Source organism: Anser brachyrhynchus (assembly GCF_964034855.1).
Source record: "Anser brachyrhynchus genome assembly, chromosome: 13".
Classification (NCBI taxonomy): Eukaryota; Metazoa; Chordata; class Aves; order Anseriformes; family Anatidae; genus Anser; species Anser brachyrhynchus.
Genome location: NC_137708.1, coordinates 17,915,837 through 17,932,659, shown reverse-complemented (window position 1 = coordinate 17,932,659; position 16,823 = coordinate 17,915,837). Strand labels below are relative to the sequence as shown.

The window sequence follows — 16,823 nt, the reverse complement described above, 5'->3', positions numbered from 1 at the left end:
CTCTGCTGGCACACCGGGATCCTAAGCAGAAAGAGTAGAGGCTGACAAAGGGAGGGTTTATGACAAAGGGAAGGTTTAAAGAATGTCTCCAAAATGCAAGATGCAGGTGGGTGTAGGCACAGTGCTCAGCTGAGGGGGATGATGAGCACCAGTAGGCAGGAAGATGGCAGAACTGAAGGAGAGAACAAACCTGCCCTGGAGGAAGTCTGCTTGGCCATGAGATTTCCTCCAGGGGCTCTCTATGGAGGAAGAGTAGGAGTAAAGGAAGCAGGGTCTGGGAGTGGGAAATGGAGCCCTGGAGAGGAAAGGAGTAGGCGGGAGGAAAGAGGACGGCCACTATGACGCAGAAGGGCAGCAAGGTGAGAGCCATGTGCGAATGGCAGGGACAAGGCTACAAAAGAAACTGCTGTGAAAGCTGCCCAGCTAAGCAGCTCAAATTCATTATCCTCTCCTGGGAGGAAAGGGACAGAAAACAAGCAAGGTCATTGTCATGCCCAGCTTATTATGAAGGCCGGGCACACGCAGTGATCTGCACTGTGTACCACGATAACCTGGTGTGAGTGGAACACCTGGCAAGGGGACAAGCTGCATTCATTTGCTATTAGTTAAAAAGTCCATTCAGATCTGAATTTCTGCCAAGTTCAGGAAATTGCTAGGGCTGGGATTTCAGTCCCAGCCCACTTTTATCAGTTAAAACAAAAAGAAAATGAAACATGGCTGCCTAGACGAAAGCACTTGCAAGGAAATACAGATTTGTGGCTTATCTGTGCGCTGTTCAGTGGCTTAGCTAACCAACACAAAGCTAAGACGATATAAACAGCTTTGAAGCAAGCAGATTTCCTTGTAATTTGCACAAGACGAACTTATTCCCACAGTCGCTTTCGCTGGAATGCAAGCTACCCCAGTTTCTCCCTCCCAGCTGCCTTACCTCCTCCTCCAGTTTCACCACCTTGGCCTGAGCGTTGTTCAAGGCCTGGTCTCGGATCTCAATGTGTCTCCGCTGGTCTTCGTTGGTGGAGCGTGCAGCAGCCAGTTCTATTTCCAGTTTCTCCTTTTCCCGCTGCGTTTCCTTGTCTATCAAAATGAGGTGAGAGTTAGCAACGGACAGCACCCTTCTTTACCCAGCTTTTAGGAGTCCTTCCCTCCAGAGGTGGGGAAAAGATGGGGCACCTCATGCTAGGACTTCTCACAAGACAGAGAATGCAAATCTGTAGCTATAGGGAAAAAAAGCATGTGGCTTTCAAGGAAGAGAAGGATTTATAGCCCTGAAAAACAAGCACGGCACCTTCACGTAACAATATGCCACAGTGCTAAACGAGGAGGAATAGAAGGTGCATCACTCAGTACAGTTAGGTAATTTGCTCTGATTATACAGATGGTTAGCAAAGGTAGGCACCTCTTCACCTCTGAGCTTTCAGCACTGGAAAACAAACTGGGTGATTTTAATGTCCCAGGTTGGGGAAGGGAGGTAGCAAGCTTTTGTGCCTGAAAAACTTGTGCTCCTTTTCTTCACGCTGACCCTCCAAACAGGAAGGCTGTTCTGCCTGGGTCAGCTGCCCTCCTGCTCAAAGTAACACCCATTTGTCCCACTTGGCTGGCAGTTTCACCAAAGGATGGAGCAATAAAGTTCCTTGGTCTTCCTCTGCTGCCCTTAAAAACGACCCTCTGGGCCAGGACCTGGGCACCTGTATCTGTTCTGCAACTGCTCAAAGCAAACCTGCAGTTCAGGAAAGCTTTTTGCCCAGTGCAGAGCTCATGCCCAGTGCTTTAAAGTCTCTCCAAGCACAACTTCTGGTCCTTTCCTCCTGCTCTCCAGAAAGAGCCGGACCTAGTGGGAGCAGCTATGCTCTGTGTTCAAGGAACAGGTTAACTGCCTTTGTAAAAAAAAAAAATAAAAAAAAAATGTGAACAGGATAAAGTAACTGGGGACTGGAGAAATTATCACAGAAGGGCGTAAAGCAAAGCCACAACACAGAGCTGGTGTCCTCTGCATATGTTGTCATTCCCAGCTCGAGCCAACCAGCTACAATGATAACATTAACACACTCACTGCATATACATAACCACAGAATACTCCCTCAAGTGATCTACACCCAGCACTGATGACACCAGAGAAACTGCATTCCAGAAACTAATATCCCACGACAAAGGAATGAGGACAAGGAGTGGAAGGCTTGAAAAACAGGAACTAGATCCTGGGTGTTAGGACAGACTGCATATGGAGTACACAGGCCCGTTTGTGCAAGCATGTGCATAGCTATATTTACAGGACCACAATTATTCCCTTTCTTCTGCCAGCAGAGAGCCAAGAGCAAAGCTTTAGCAACGTGGAGCAGCTAAAGATTCCCTTCTGCTAGGGAATCAGTGCAGCCCACACACAGGTTGCAGAAGAAACCCGTCCACCAACAGCACCTCTGAACTCTGCAGGGCAAACCCCTACTGCCACAAGCTAACCTTTGACAGAAGACACAGGGATAAAGGCTTGAGGCACTCTCAGCCTGTTCTTTTCCCCATCTCTCCTGTCCCAGCATTTCTCCTCCACCCAGGAAATGAGCTGCTGACAGCGTCAGCATGTTACAATGCATTGCAGGAGAAGATGGGCAGAGCTGATGCAGGGTGGCATTAAGCCAGAAGGTATCAATCAGCACCAGCAGGCTGTTTGTTAATGTCACTGCTTGCAGCAAGGCTTTTGGAGGTTCTGCTCCAGACTTTCCCCCAAACGAGTACCGCTGCACCGACAAGCACCTGCAGCACCCCTGGAAATGCTGGGACTGCCAAAACACAGCTCTAAGGTTTCCACGTTCATCCAAAAGTAGGAATGGCACCTAAAGCTTCTGAGCTTTGGCCTCCCCACCTCCCTGGGCAGACCTACGGAACTCAAAAGCCAGACTAAACTCACAGACTGCCCACTGCCACCAGGCGAGCTGAATTCACACCATGGCAGCCATCTGCTTGCAGTGTAAGCCACGAGGAATAAGCTGAAGGCAACACAAGAGAGGGATACCAGAATTTGTCAGAGCAGCAGCAGTACGTGTTACATCACAGAAAAATCTCTCTTTTGCAAAATTATTGCATTACCTTTTTATATAACAATTGGAGAAAAGCGAGCATTGTCAGAAGGGCGGAGCACGCTATGGGATGAGAGGAAAGTTGGCTCGCTGCTGTCAGCCTCAAGACATTTTAGCACAAAGGAAAAGCAGCATTTCACATCTGTCATTTTGGTTTGTCTTGTGATAAATCCACGGCTGCAGACAAAATTCATGGCCTTACACAGAACAGCATACTGCAGGCAGGATTAATCCCCCTTATTTGTGCTGGATAGTGCAGCAGCAGATTAAAGAGGAAAGAGATGCAAGACCTACAGTGTTGCAGTCCCACCGGCCCTAACTCATGCCAGGACTCTTGCCAGCCTGGAAAGGTTTAATTCCAAAGCTCTCAGGGAGCAAAACAGTTGCTCAAATTATCCTACACATTATGGAGCAAACACTAATTTTATAATGCAACTACACGCTCTGTTTGCTCCAAAATCCCTAGTAAACGCTGTCAGATGGACCATACATGCATACAAAAAGAATTACTGAATGTGTCCTCCTTCCTCCACTGCCAGTTTTGGACTGCCACTGCCCTGATTTCTGTCCCAGTAGAAAACTGACAGATCTGAACTACGCCACCCTGCTCATTTTTACCCTATCCAGGATGACCGGAGCGCTTCTCCTGACCCATAATGACTGCGTAACTCACTTTGTGCAAAGAGTTGAGAGATGGTTTTCCGATTGTCTTCAGAACCCTCAAATTCCTTCTCTGCAAGCTGCTTGTTGGCTGTCTCCATACGTTCTGCAGAATTGTTCAAGAAAAGAAATGCTGAAGAATCAAAAACTTTCAAGCATTAAACTCGCATCTGCACAGGACATGCAAGCTACGGGAATGGATCTCCTATTTCTACACAGCCCAAAGTCAAAAGCCTACCAGCAGCTGTCACTCACTTTTGAAACGTTTCTAATTATGTCCTTGAGAAAATATTCTCAAGGAGACAGAACAGATTGGAGTTCCAAAGAAATTACTTTAAACAATTACAACAATTTATAAATTTATTTTTTTCTGTTTTTGTAAGCGTTAAGACTCCTCATAGACTTCAGTATAAGAAGCAGATACATTTCAGTCTTTGTGTCACAAGTTTTATTAAGAATGGTTTCAGAAACCTCTCCACATAAACTTATTTTTCCCACCCAAATAAATCTCACCATGCAATTAAAAGATTCCCTTATAATCCTCCACTAAATCTTAATAGCTAGAAGATTAAATCACTCTTGTCTAATGACCTGACTTCAGGGAAAAACATACAATTCCAGGGATAGCTTAAATGTTCTGCTGCTGCAGGCTACTAGAAATTTATATCAGTCTATAAAAATAAAAATGAAATGTTTTTGCTGTGTTTTATTATGAATAAGATTACTTAATGCAGGCCTTTGTGTGCTGTCCTTCTCGACAGCACTGGGCACTGCACGGCCTTACTTCTTGGATGCAAAACAGCTTCTGGGAACACAGTACGAGACTAAGGGCAGAGAAAGCATATGACTCGCAGGACAATCAGACAGCTTTCATAAAAAATTAAACTTACATTTTAAAAGACTGATTATACACTTTTACACATCCAGCATTGCAGATGGTTTTTGCCTTTCAAACTAATGCCTAAACTTTGACCCACGTTAAGGTCAAATACTATTCGACACCGTTCTCCCTCGCCAGCCGTCGTACTCCCGCAGCCTCCTAGCAAGAAGCAGACACTAACAACATCTCACTCTGCAAGAGAAAGGGGGATCCAAAAAACCAGATGCCTGCACTGATAAGGAATGACAAGACCTTCAGGAAGAACAGACAGCCTGCAGTTTGTATGTCAGTGCAGAGGGGTCACTGGACAGGAAATAAAGTGAACATGCCTGGTGTGGGATTAGGCAGTCAGCAAAACGTCTCTCCATTTGTATAAACTGAACAAATTGTACAAATTGCATCTAGGATATAAGACAAGAAAATTCCAGGCTTGCATCTGGTTTATGGTATTTGGCTTATCACATGTTTCTCCTCAATGAGAAACAGGCTGGGAATGAGAGACAACAGCACGCTTCTAAACATGGCTTTTCCACGCTCCCAGCAAGCACTTAAAATCCCAGACTACTGAATATACCTGAATACACTGAATATATCCCAATTGTCACAACACACACTCCTGCAGCACCACGCTGGACTGGTGAGTAAGCACAGCAGTAAAAAGATCACATTGAAGAAAAGAAGTTTTGTTTCATTCACCTCTCAGATCCCTGTTGAAATCATGAAGCCGACGAATTTCTCCTTCCAGCTTGTTTCTCATGGCCTTTTCCAGGGCATCCCGCTTCGAGGATGACTTCTCCAGGTTTTTGTATGCCTCTGAAACTTGTTGAATTTCTGTTTCCAGCTGCGGTGAAAGTGAAAACAAGCACTTACTATTTTATCACTAACAATTCTTTTCACTTAGCCTCAGAAAGGAGATTACTTTCTCTTGTTTTCTTTGTTGAGATAAAATCCACCTATATATCAAATAAAATGTCAGAATCTCATTTTATGAGGGATCTTTTTACATTAGGAACGAGAACTGCTGAAACAAAGATCTGGGCTCTCCTTCTAGACTCCAGCGCTATTTCTCCAATTCGATCAGAGCACAGAGAGAGTGAACTGAAGGAGGCAAATGCCACCTGTTCCTTACTAAACTGGGCACTACTTTGGTCAAGTTGGGCAAAAAACAATGAGATAAGCAGCTAATGTGATACTGAGTTGGGTCAGTAAAATTAAATAAGAAAGGTGAACAAAACTATGCTAAAAAATGCAAGTGTCAGCCCCTGCACTGCTGCTGAACCCTGTAGCTATGTCACTGTTATGGTCCAAAATTCACAAAACCTCCTGATGTTCTTTGCTTGCACTCCCACAATTTGGTTGTATTTTTAAATATTCAATTTACTTCAGTGGGGGGAACATTTGTAGTAAAAGATTTTTTCTCCTTCCTGCTAGCCTTCAGTGCAAAGCTTCTTGGTTTGAGCTTAGGCAAGCAGCTGATCACCCAGGCAGGAGGAGATTCACTTCTGACTCTCCTTGCCAGGCAGGGTTTTGCACTGCTGCGGAAGCGTGGATGCACGTAATGGCAAACCCCATCGGTAAACGATCAACTGAGGGACAGAGGGGAGTTCATTTTTATCCTTCTTTCATTATCAGGAAGCTGTCAAACATTTCTCTGAAGCATTTCCTGGCCAGGAACCTTCCAAAAAAAATACAACACAATGAACATATGTCCCTGGAAAGAGGTAACGTAGGAAATAAATCAGCGTGGGAAGCCACACTGGTCATCTGAACTCCAGTGTTTTAATCAGCCACACATTCTTCTGTCCCGGGAGACTGCTCAGTGCAAAGAGCACTGGAAGGCCCACGAAGTCCTGAACTGCAAGCAGCGTGAGCCTTTTCATAGCTGCACGGCAAAGCAAGGCTGACCTGCTGCACAACTTTAAGCCACTGGTCATCAAGAAGTTATTTCTATGAGGCTGTAGTGAAAATATCTGCACACATGCCTATTACTGATGGCTCTCACTGGATTTTTTTTTTATTTTTTTAAATGTGTGGGAGAAGGGCTTTATCATCACTCGTTCGTTTTTTTCTCTTTTTATAAAGCCAAAGGTGGCAAACAGCTTGATCCAAAAGAGGACAGTAAGTTTTCATGGAAGTTGTGTGGTATCAAGGGAGGTCTTCTTACGTGACTTCAGTGACAAAATTGTTAGTCTCAGTCCTGCAGTCCGAATGTCTCTAACGCAGCCATAGCAGCAGTACTTGCTTGCACTCTGTCCTGCCAGCCAGTTTGGCAGCCATGCCCCCTGTTGCCTACTTGAGTGACCATGTCCTCATGCTGATTCAGACGAGCCCTGCCCACGGTCTCTAAACTCTTTCAGACTGATGGGAAAAGGAAGCCTGCTGCTATCCTGGAAACAGGAACACTGGCTTTAATCAAGCAAGCCGAACAGCCAGCCTTTTTGAGACAGCTGATGAGGACGCTCTTTTAAGCATGGTCAATTAGCTGTTAGAATTAAACCGAAGGATTTGATTCTATCTTCTGATGAAGTTAAGCTGCTGCCCCCAAAGGGACAGGATACAACTAATCAATCTGCATAAAAAAAGACTCTAAAGTAGACAAATCAAACCCTTAAGCAAGCAATGTAACAACTGCAGATGAGATCACTCAATTATGGATGACACCAGACACAGGAGAGTGCCTGAAATTGGAGAACACCCACCTTCTGCAACCGGGCCACCTTCTCGTAACACCCATCTAGCTCCTGTCGTAGAGACCTGTTCTCTTCTGACAGGATTTCCACCATTTGCTGGGCCCTGGAAACTATGGAAAAAGGATCTACTTGCATCTGTTGGTACGGGGAAGGTATCTGCTGAGCCCTGGACATTACGGAATAGGAATCGCCTTGCTGCTGCGGGCCCAGAAAAGGCTGGCATAGTCGGTACAGATCTCCCTGATGCACTTGGTTTGACAAGAAGGGCTGCTGGGTCCGTGGCAGGAGGCCAGGATCTCCCTGGCTCGGAGTCAGGGGCTGCTGGTGCTGGGAAGGGGACAGCCTGGATGGCGGTGGAGACTGGAGCAGGGTCAAAGATCCCAAGGACGTCAAGGACGACGTCGGACTGTGGTGGTGAGGTGGTCTCTGTTGTAGCTGCAGCTGCACGTCGGGGTTCTGCCTGGAAAACAAAGAGAAGAGGCTCTGTCAAAGTCATGCAGAAGGCGATGTGTCAACCAACCAACACGGCAGGAGATGATGCGTGTAGCTCCTAGCCACAGCTATTCCTACACAAAAAACTCATGTTTTTTTTTTAACATTTGTTTAAAAAATGTTTTAAAATCAAAGAGTTACCAGAAAATAAATACTAAGTACATGACGGTCATCCTCATGAGTCTACTTTGTACAGAAACACCAAGAGAAACTACATCAATAACCACTGACCAAAATTATTTTTTACATTTTTTTTTCACACTTTGTGGATAAAACAGGTCGACTGAGGACTGCTGGGAATGAGTTCTTTTGTTCCACGCTGAAACGTGCAATCTCTCGTGGAGAAAACAATGAATCTTCTGCAATTAGGATACAAAGTTAAAGGAATCAGCTAAGCTCTCTGTTACTACTCCAGCACCACTGGTACAAGTTCTCCTAACTATCAACTGACAGGCTGCAGCCTGGTCAAACGAGCGAGTTACAGGACGTGAAAGCCAGCCCAAGAGTCAGGAGCAGCCTCCCGACTCAGAACCTCCCGTAGCCCCGTGATGTGTTTGTGTTCACTGCTCCTAACAATAACCTCTGCAGGATATCGAACCCGGATCGAGCCATCTGCAACGCGCTTGTACCTACTCACAGAACCAACCCCAAGCTACCCTGGCTCACGTTTCCCAAGCTCTGGAGATCCCCAGCTTAAACTCCGCTGTGCTAGCCAAGGAGCAGACTTTTCTTAGAAGATTGCGTGGATTTATCGTACTTGGATGACCTCAGGAGGCAGGCTTTGCTTCCTCCTCCAAAGACATTCAACCTCCAACAGCCCCACGGTCGTCTGCATTCCCAGGAGGGACCCTACGGGATCGCTGTGCTGTGATCTGGGGGTGCTGGTTGTACAAAAGAGCCCCCGGCACAGCTCTGCCACCACACCAGGAGGGTTAGCAGCATGTCAGATCGATAACAGCGAGCGTGGAGCTGAACTGGGAGCCGAAGGGTTACACAAAGGGCTCCTGGGCCGATGTGCAAACACTCGGCATTGTCCTTCCTGTGCTGTGCAGAACGAACGCATCAACTCCTCAGAGCCGTCCAAAGAGGAAACGCCTGCACTACTCACATCTGGCTGCCAGCGCCTGCAGGAGGCTGTAGGTTCCCAGGCCGGCGCGGGGTTCACTATTTCAGCGCTGTGCATCCCATGTCTCATCTTCCCTGCTTTCCAGCAGGGAAGGTGCATGGAAACCTCCCAGCTGACGCTCGGGTTCCTCAATGGGGAAACAAATCTAGCCTTTCTCACTCAGGGGAAAAACAGCTAATTACTACGGTCCCTGTCAGCAGCAGCATTTCAGGAGCTGTATTTCCACAGGAACGACTGTATGCAATGTGGGGATCCCGAGGGTCATGCAGAAGAGAGACGTGCAATTAATTTCCTCAGGAACGTTCAGCTTAGCAGCCTGGTTCTTCCTTCCCTGGGAGGTCAGCTCTACTTATCACTGCACTTAGCTCCTTACTTTTATTTGCCATTTCTCACAGTGAAGGCAAAAGCACCACAGCACATGCTCAGCATCACCTAGGGGCTGGAAACTACCTGAAATAAACCTTCTCAGCTCACCCAGGGTACACGCAAAGTTGAAACTCTGCATCTTAAGAACCCCCCCAGCTCCTCAAGCTTTTTCTTTACACGATGTCATGCTCCTCTGCTGGATGTTGTAATCAATTAAGGAACAAGTCTGCTGTGACAATTAATTTCCGATGACCTGCAGAGGTTAGACCAAAATAGTTACGCTGCCAGTCTGCCTCCTAGCTGAAAAAAACATCACCCCAAACCTTCCCGATCCCGAACTCGCAAAATACCCCCTCCGAGTCTGAAAACAACCTGAAGCAGTGATTCAGGGAGAACCAACTCCACTGATGAGCCGTGTGCTAATATTATAAGCCTCACAAGGCCTATTTGGGTGCCAACGTTAACAACTCGAGCTATTTGACTCAAGGCATCCCGTTATTATCAGAGACCCACGGGCAGAACCTTGCCGTTTCCCCAGGACTCGAGCCCCAGTGAAAAGAATGCAAAAATGGGCGAAGAAAGCAACAGATGCCCGATATTAACATTTTTTAAACCTCATTGTAAAGAAGCACTCTAGGAAATCATGGCCGAGTATTTCTAACCAAGATCCATTTCCAAGATTCCCAGCATTTTGGCATGCACATCCAAAGCCTCGCACATCTTGAAAATACACCAGTTTGGGGGGTTCAGGCTACAACACGAGGCTGGGAGCCTCTCCTTCTGCTGCGCTGCAGCTTCCCAAGCGTCACAAATGCTTTTGCATTCCCCGCGACGCAAGATCATCCAACTGGGGATCGTGTTTTGCTGGAAAATAAATGTAATAGAAAGTAAAATAACAAAAATATAATAAAAATAATATACAGGTATTTCCTAGTAACCTCAGTGCCATCTAAACCTTTTAAGATCCTGTATGCAAACTTCCACGTGCATGTTCAAAGAACTTTTCAGCATCCCCACTACTTTCAGTTTTGTCTCCCAAAATACCTACATGTATTTTGTGGGCTCACATGAGCTGGCTCTGAGATCCCTCAGATTAACATGAGAATCGTGGAGTTTATTTCTCTGGTAACACAATTTGGGACCCAGAGGTTTTAGAAAGGTAGAGAAACCCAACTGTACTATTTGAGGTTTTTAAAGCTCTGAAATTTTAAGGTATGTTGGGGTCACCTAACAGAACTGTTGATAGAATGGTTATATGAGCTTTCCTCCCTGCGAGGATCAGTCCTCAGGTAACCCTGCAGCAGTAATTACAATTACTTCCAACTAGCCACTTCAGGCAAGAACGCAGACAGACTCTTAAAATACGTGGAAGACAAAATTACTCAATATCTTTCAATTTGCCTCAGCACCGTAAAGACTTAAAAACCTCAAATACAGAAAAAAAAAAAAAACACAACCCTGCAATAATTCCTAGAAATGTTTAAGCTTGAAAACACAACTTAAGGGCCACTTCATTCTGAAGACTATCACACAAGAATCTCCGCTTCCCTTACAGCCCCTGGCACGCATCGCAGAAACGCAGCACCGGGGCCAAGCACAAACGTGGATTTATGGCTCTGCAACTCCAAGGGTCACGTTAGCTTTTAAGACGGGGATATGGTGTAAGGGCAGCTCCGCGAGCAAACCCAGCCATCAGGAGCCCGGAGGCACGGGGGCGATTTACTAATTACGGGACACATTCTGCAGGCCTCCCTCTCGAAAATGGGATTTATCCCTGCAGCAAGCGCTTGGTGATTTAGGCTCTGAACAGAGGATGGTGCTGGGATCGGACACCGGCAGCTCTCTCTGTGCCATGGCAGCCCCTTCTCCCCAGCTCCTTCTCTTCCACCTGAAGGTTTGCTTCAATCGCCAGTACTGCAGGGCAGATTTTAAGAAGAGAGCAGGGGTTTTGGAGCTTCGCATGCAGCCAGCCCTCTTCTGAACTGTAAAATTTCCAAACAAGAGCGCAGACGCCTCCGGCGTGCCTGGTATTTACATTAAACCAACCTGGTTAGGAACATGTATGTGTTCCCAAACTTACACCGCCCAGGAGCAGGTGAGGCAAAATGTTTGCCGACTGGTTTAGACTTACCACACGGCCCATTCCTTTCCCAGACCGGGGAGGGTGAAGCATGAGAATGCTGTGAATTCCCCAATGTTTATCTTGCTCAACGAGTTTTTATTTAACCGCATCGTTAGGTCACCCTCAAATTCCCCCGAACAATGAGGGGAAAAACCCGCAGAAAAGGGTGGGGCTTCCCCAGCAGAAAGAAGGGGCTTTGTTTCCTTGACACACGCTTGGAAAAATGCACACACGTTTCCCAATCCAAATTAATCCCGATAAACGCAGGGCTGCAGTGCAGGGCAGCTTGGAGTGCCTGAAAATACTTCATCACCCCGGAGAGGCTGCAAAGACGCTCGCTTGCACGGCCCGGTGCGGGGCAAATGCCCTCCTAGAAGCTGGATGGCTTTAAACTCCTGCCCCATTACCCAGCTGCACCTTTAGTAACACAGAAGGTTTCTTGTCCAAATGACAGCTCCTCTCCAAGCCTGTGGGAGAGGGAAGGGGAATAGAGGACTCGCTGCTTTCCCTTGCTCCGCTGCTCTGTAATTTATGGATTAGCCTTGCAATTGTTCCACTGCTTCAGCATTTGCTTGCAAAGGAAACCCCTTCTCGGCGCAGCTATTTAGGTTAAAAAGTAACCTCATTAGATTCCCAGTGCTTTGAAGACAAATTTCGGTTGCTTCCCCTACTGGAAACCTTGCCAGCTGAACCTTTCTCCTCCTCCCCCCGCTTTTCTTTCGAGGCAGCCAGGATCCATCCCATACAGACAAAAATCACCCTGTCTAGAGGAGCTGGCTGCTGGCATGTTTTCAAATACCTCTCCCTTACACAGCAAGCAGGCTGTGTCTCAGCCTCACTATATTTAATGCCCCAAGTATTTCTGATGCAGCAGCACCATTACAGATCTGTTTCCTTTCCTGCATGCAGAAGATTTGAGGCCTTTGAATTTTCAAAAAGATTTGCAACGAGCCTCGACAATCATTGCCACCCCCCCACAAACCCTTTACTTCCCCTCTTCCTGGCCTCTTTATTATTTATTTAGCCAGATCAAAGGGCCTTTTCATCAGGCTTGTATGCTGCTGAAGTCATTTCAGATCACAAACAATGGTGGACAAACTCTGAAAATAGCTCCCCATAGGACTAAGAAGGCTCTGAGCAGACTCGAATTCCCCACAGCTCAGACTCCGTTCCCAACTACAGGCTGGTTTCTTCCTCCCGCTCCCCTCAAAACACAGAGCAGTATGCGCAAACACAAGCGCACAGAGACCTCACCATTTACTTATGCAGCAATGCCCTCCTGTTGCTCCTCCATATTACCCTTTCAGCTTCAAAGCCAGGCCAAAATCATCACACCAAAGCCCGCCCCCCCCCCCCTCCCCCCCCGGGGCTAGGACAGGGCTGAGATAAGGAAATAAGGAAGGTAGAGCCAAGATTTTCAGCCCACCTGGATAAAACTTTATCTTCACCCACGTGGACATTGGCTCTAGCCAAATCTAGCTTCTAATCTGGAGGAAACCAGAACAGGCTGGGATTTCAAATGATGCAAGGAAAATTAACAAAAGCTAAGCCAGCAAGCCTGGGATGAGGCACAAAGCACACACCACTCTCCGCTCCCATGCTTCGGTCCACTGAAAACTCTGGAAAGCCCTAAAGGAAGCTCAGGTTATTTTTATTTCCCTCACCATTATTGCTTTCGTTCACTTTCTCCTTTCCCACGTGGCATTCAGGTGCAGCTTAAACCTAAAAAAAATATCTTTTTTCTTGGCAGATGTAATTAAAGCACAAGTATTGCAATAAGTAACTGCAAGTTCCTAAAATGAATTGCACTGCAACTTTGGCTTCTATTTTTTTTTTTCTTTACAAACCTTCTGCAAGGCTCTGGAGCTGCACTAAACTTCCTTGTGCCAGAAAATCGAACTGGCCTTTTTTCCGTTTTGGTTTTGTGTGTGTTTTTTTCTTCTCCGAAACATGTCAGGCCTCTCTAGGTAAGCTAATGAAACAGCTCACAGTCCTTCCAGACACCGTCTGCAGCTGAACACAATATGTAGTCTCATGCAATAGAGATGGGATTTTTGCTGAAAGATAACCTGCCTCGGGAGTGCCAGTGGACTGTTTTATAGGTTCTTTCCTTACTGGGCTGTCATTTTAGGATCGTGCTTACCTGACTGACCCATACTCAGGGGGATGCTGATACCTCATCATAGGCCCATCGGATCTTCCCTGCTGGCTCACACGATGATCGCTATAGAAATGCCCCGAGTCCTGAGGTTTGCAGTTCATGGATGGGGTGGACACGTTTTTGTAAGGATACTCTGGAGGAGGACCCCGCTGCTCCATCCCTTTCATGCTGGGCTGGGAAGGGGGCTGCACCGAGTTCTTGTAGAACTCGTTGGAGCCAGAATTTTTGTAAGGGTCGCTCGACTGCTGAGGGGAAAGCGGGGAGAGGGGGGAGAGAGGCGCGCTTGTGACTGGTGCGTGCGCCTTGACACCGCTGGTGGCCAAGGACAGCTGCATCAGCCTCTCGCTCAAGGAGCGGACGTGGCCTTGCTTGAGGTCCTTAAGTCCTTCGTCCTGGTGGACCTTCCCCGGGCTCACCCGCTGAACCGTGGGCCGCCCTTCAGTCCTCATCTTTTGGTTGGTTACCCCCGTTACGTAAAACGCTGCCCCGACACTGGCGTGCGGCTGGCCCCTGAAATACTGCGACTGGACTTTGGCTTCCTCGTAGGTTGGGAGGTCTTCGCTGTTTTGGAGCCGCGGGGAGAGCTGCTTCTCCATGATGCTGTTGTCCACCTGGATCTCCTGGCCCTGGGGCTCCTGACGGGCAGCATGAGTCACGAGCTGGTGGTCCTGGGAGCTCAGCCCTTCGTTCTGCGGCGCTGGGTTCCCGGTGCTGTTGAAAGGGGGGGCATTTCCCGTGGCTTGCTGGTGTAAGGCGAGGAGGTTACGGTTGTCATTTGGGTTTCCGTATCTGAGCTGCTCCTGCAGCAGGCGCTGTAAAACTGTCGTAGCTGCTTGCTCTTCTGAATTCCTCATCTCAAACCGTGGTGCCTTTTGGGTGGAATGTAAAAGCTGCCCTTGACCTAAGGAAAGGAGACACGGCTATTAGCGCCTGAGTGGATCAAGCAGAAGACGTTCAAGAGCAATAGCTGGAAATACAGAAAAAAGGCAGGTTAGATTACCAAAGGTTCCCATAACAATGGGGGTCGTTAAGGCCCTTCTACCTAAGAAGGACTTGCATGCTAGGGGCCAAAGCCTCAAAAGGTGATGAAAGGTGACTTGCAAGTTTATAGGAATATCAATCGACTGCAAGCTGTAGAGATACATGATGAATACCTCAGACAGCAAGGCTGCTTTCAGGCAGAAAGGAGACCTATAATTCACAGGGTGATGGTAAAAATGCCTGAGCCCTATTTGTTTTACACTTAGGGCTACCAACAGTGAAATATGTTTCCCATATTTAAAGGCAGACAAGGATAAAAGGGTGAAATCAGCAATTTGTCAGCTTTAAGGAAGAACAGGGAAAAAAAGAGTTACACTGAGATAGTATACGGTTCACAGAAGTAAAGAAATCTTAGTTTAGAACGTTTAAAGCAAGTATGAATACCTGGTTAGCCAGCAGATTTTTAGAGTTAATAAATACCCAGGAAGAGATTAGTTCCTAGTCTCCCCGCTGCAGAAAATACCACGTACTGGTGCAAGTGAGGACGCCTGACTTCCTACTACACAAAGGCAACCAAATCCTCACACATATGTCATCATCTGAATGCATGCAAATGTGAGAGGAGGAAAAAGAGTTGTCTGATCTAAGGCAAAGACTTGTAAGTGACAGGAAAAAACATCGTGTACCAACGAGAGAAATACAAAGAGCCAGTGCCAAGCACATCTTATGAAAAGATTCAACAACCAGTGACCAACAGCAATTATACCTCACTCCGTCTCCCAGTGGAGGCAGGAATTTGATGAGGAAACTCATAACCCGTTGGCCTTGCATGAGCCAAAATATTCAAAGTGAATGACACCTCTGAGACACTTAAGTAAAAGCAGAGCTACTTTAGAGCTAGAACAGCACAGAATAGAGAGTATGCTTTACAAACTCATGCTGGTATTCCAGCACTTTATTCTGACACCATTTTTCTGTCTCTTAGGAAGAGGCAGCTTGCTCACACAAGCTTGTTCTGTGGCAGAACCAGGGACGGACTGCTGGCGTCTGGAGACCTGGAGGGTCTGCTTTGTTCCATGTCTCCACAACCACCCCGTTTCCTCCATCAGGACAACCTACCCCACGAGCCTACCCCTATAACACAAGGCCTTGATGTGTCAGGCAGACAAAACCCTTCTGCAAATGTTAACGAAGAGAAAGTCAAAATCCCCCTCTTTCCAGGCTGCCTCACCAAACCTGGAATTCAGGCCCTGCTAAACGACCTGGAATGTGATTCTTCTGAACCCCTACGTGAAGTGGCACGTACCTATGTCCTTCACTTTGACTTCCTTGGTAAGGAGGAGCAGTTCTGGCACATGGGGGGACACAGCCTTCCTCCTGCAAGTCCAAAATCTCCACTCAGAGACGGCTTCAGTATCCTCTTCAGCAGGCCAGATCACTTGATACTCTCCTCGCTTCCAAAATAATTCTGAGGAAAGCATTGAAAACATCGTTTTAATTGGCTGATGAGACCCTAGAAATAACAAACCTTGGCCCATATTTCATATATTCCTTTTGTAGCTTCTTGTTTTCTCCCAGAGCCCAGCAATTCTGATCCCTTTAGGATGAATGAACCCCCCTGTCCCTAACAATCTACTCCAGCTGCTGCTTTAATCATGACAATTTCTGCTCCAAGATTAAATGTTGCCAAGTAATGCTCTGTCCCATCTGTGCCTCCAAGTGAAACAGTGATTAAAACCCGCTAATTCTAATTCTTTAACTCCATTGTTGGTTTTTTTTGTTGATTTTTTTTTGGGGGTTGTTTTTGCTAAGAATGAAAGCTGCAGCACAGATGATGATACCCTGTGCTTACAGCTCCCTTTTCAGTGGTACTGTATATTGCAAATTGTATCAGCAGAAATCCTTTGACGAAAGGTGCTGTGGTTAAGTACTTTATTAACTTCCACGAATCATGCCTCAGAAATGACTGTGAGAATGATCAGTATATGAGCATTAGCTTTATTTTACTGACTGGGAAAGCGAGGGAAAGAAAAGGACACTGCCAAAGTATATGCCAGAAACATACTGCAGAGCCCAGCTCCAATTCCCCAAACATTCTTTAATTACGTTACTTTTCCCTTTCAGAATATAAAGCACTAAAGAAACTTTAACCATTGAGGGGAGAATGAGGAGAACAAAGGAAAACGTGCAGCTCGGTGTGTTATTCAAGAAGTTAAATCTACTGCTAAAGGTGTCCTAAATAAAAAGGCAAACGACGCAAAAGAAGGGGAACGTACT

At 46.7% G+C, this 16,823-nt stretch overlaps 1 protein-coding gene across 4 annotated transcripts in view; it reads right to left on the bottom strand.

Moving 5' to 3' along the window:
- The window catches only part of AMOT (angiomotin), a 61,997-nt gene that overhangs the window by 21,184 nt on the left and 23,990 nt on the right, over positions 1-16,823 (bottom strand). For all 4 annotated transcript variants that reach the window (XM_080553483.1, XM_080553484.1, XM_080553486.1 and 1 more), the window contains exons 2-7: positions 15,853-16,014; positions 13,548-14,466; positions 7,308-7,758; positions 5,305-5,449; positions 3,742-3,834; positions 929-1,074 (exon numbers count right to left, since the gene is read on the bottom strand). In XM_080553483.1, the coding sequence (XP_080409609.1) occupies positions 929-1,074; positions 3,742-3,834; positions 5,305-5,449; positions 7,308-7,758; positions 13,548-14,419 (1,707 nt within the window). In that variant the 5' untranslated portion in view covers positions 14,420-14,466; positions 15,853-16,014. The remainder of the gene's footprint in view (positions 1-928; positions 1,075-3,741; positions 3,835-5,304; positions 5,450-7,307; positions 7,759-13,547; positions 14,467-15,852; positions 16,015-16,823) is intronic.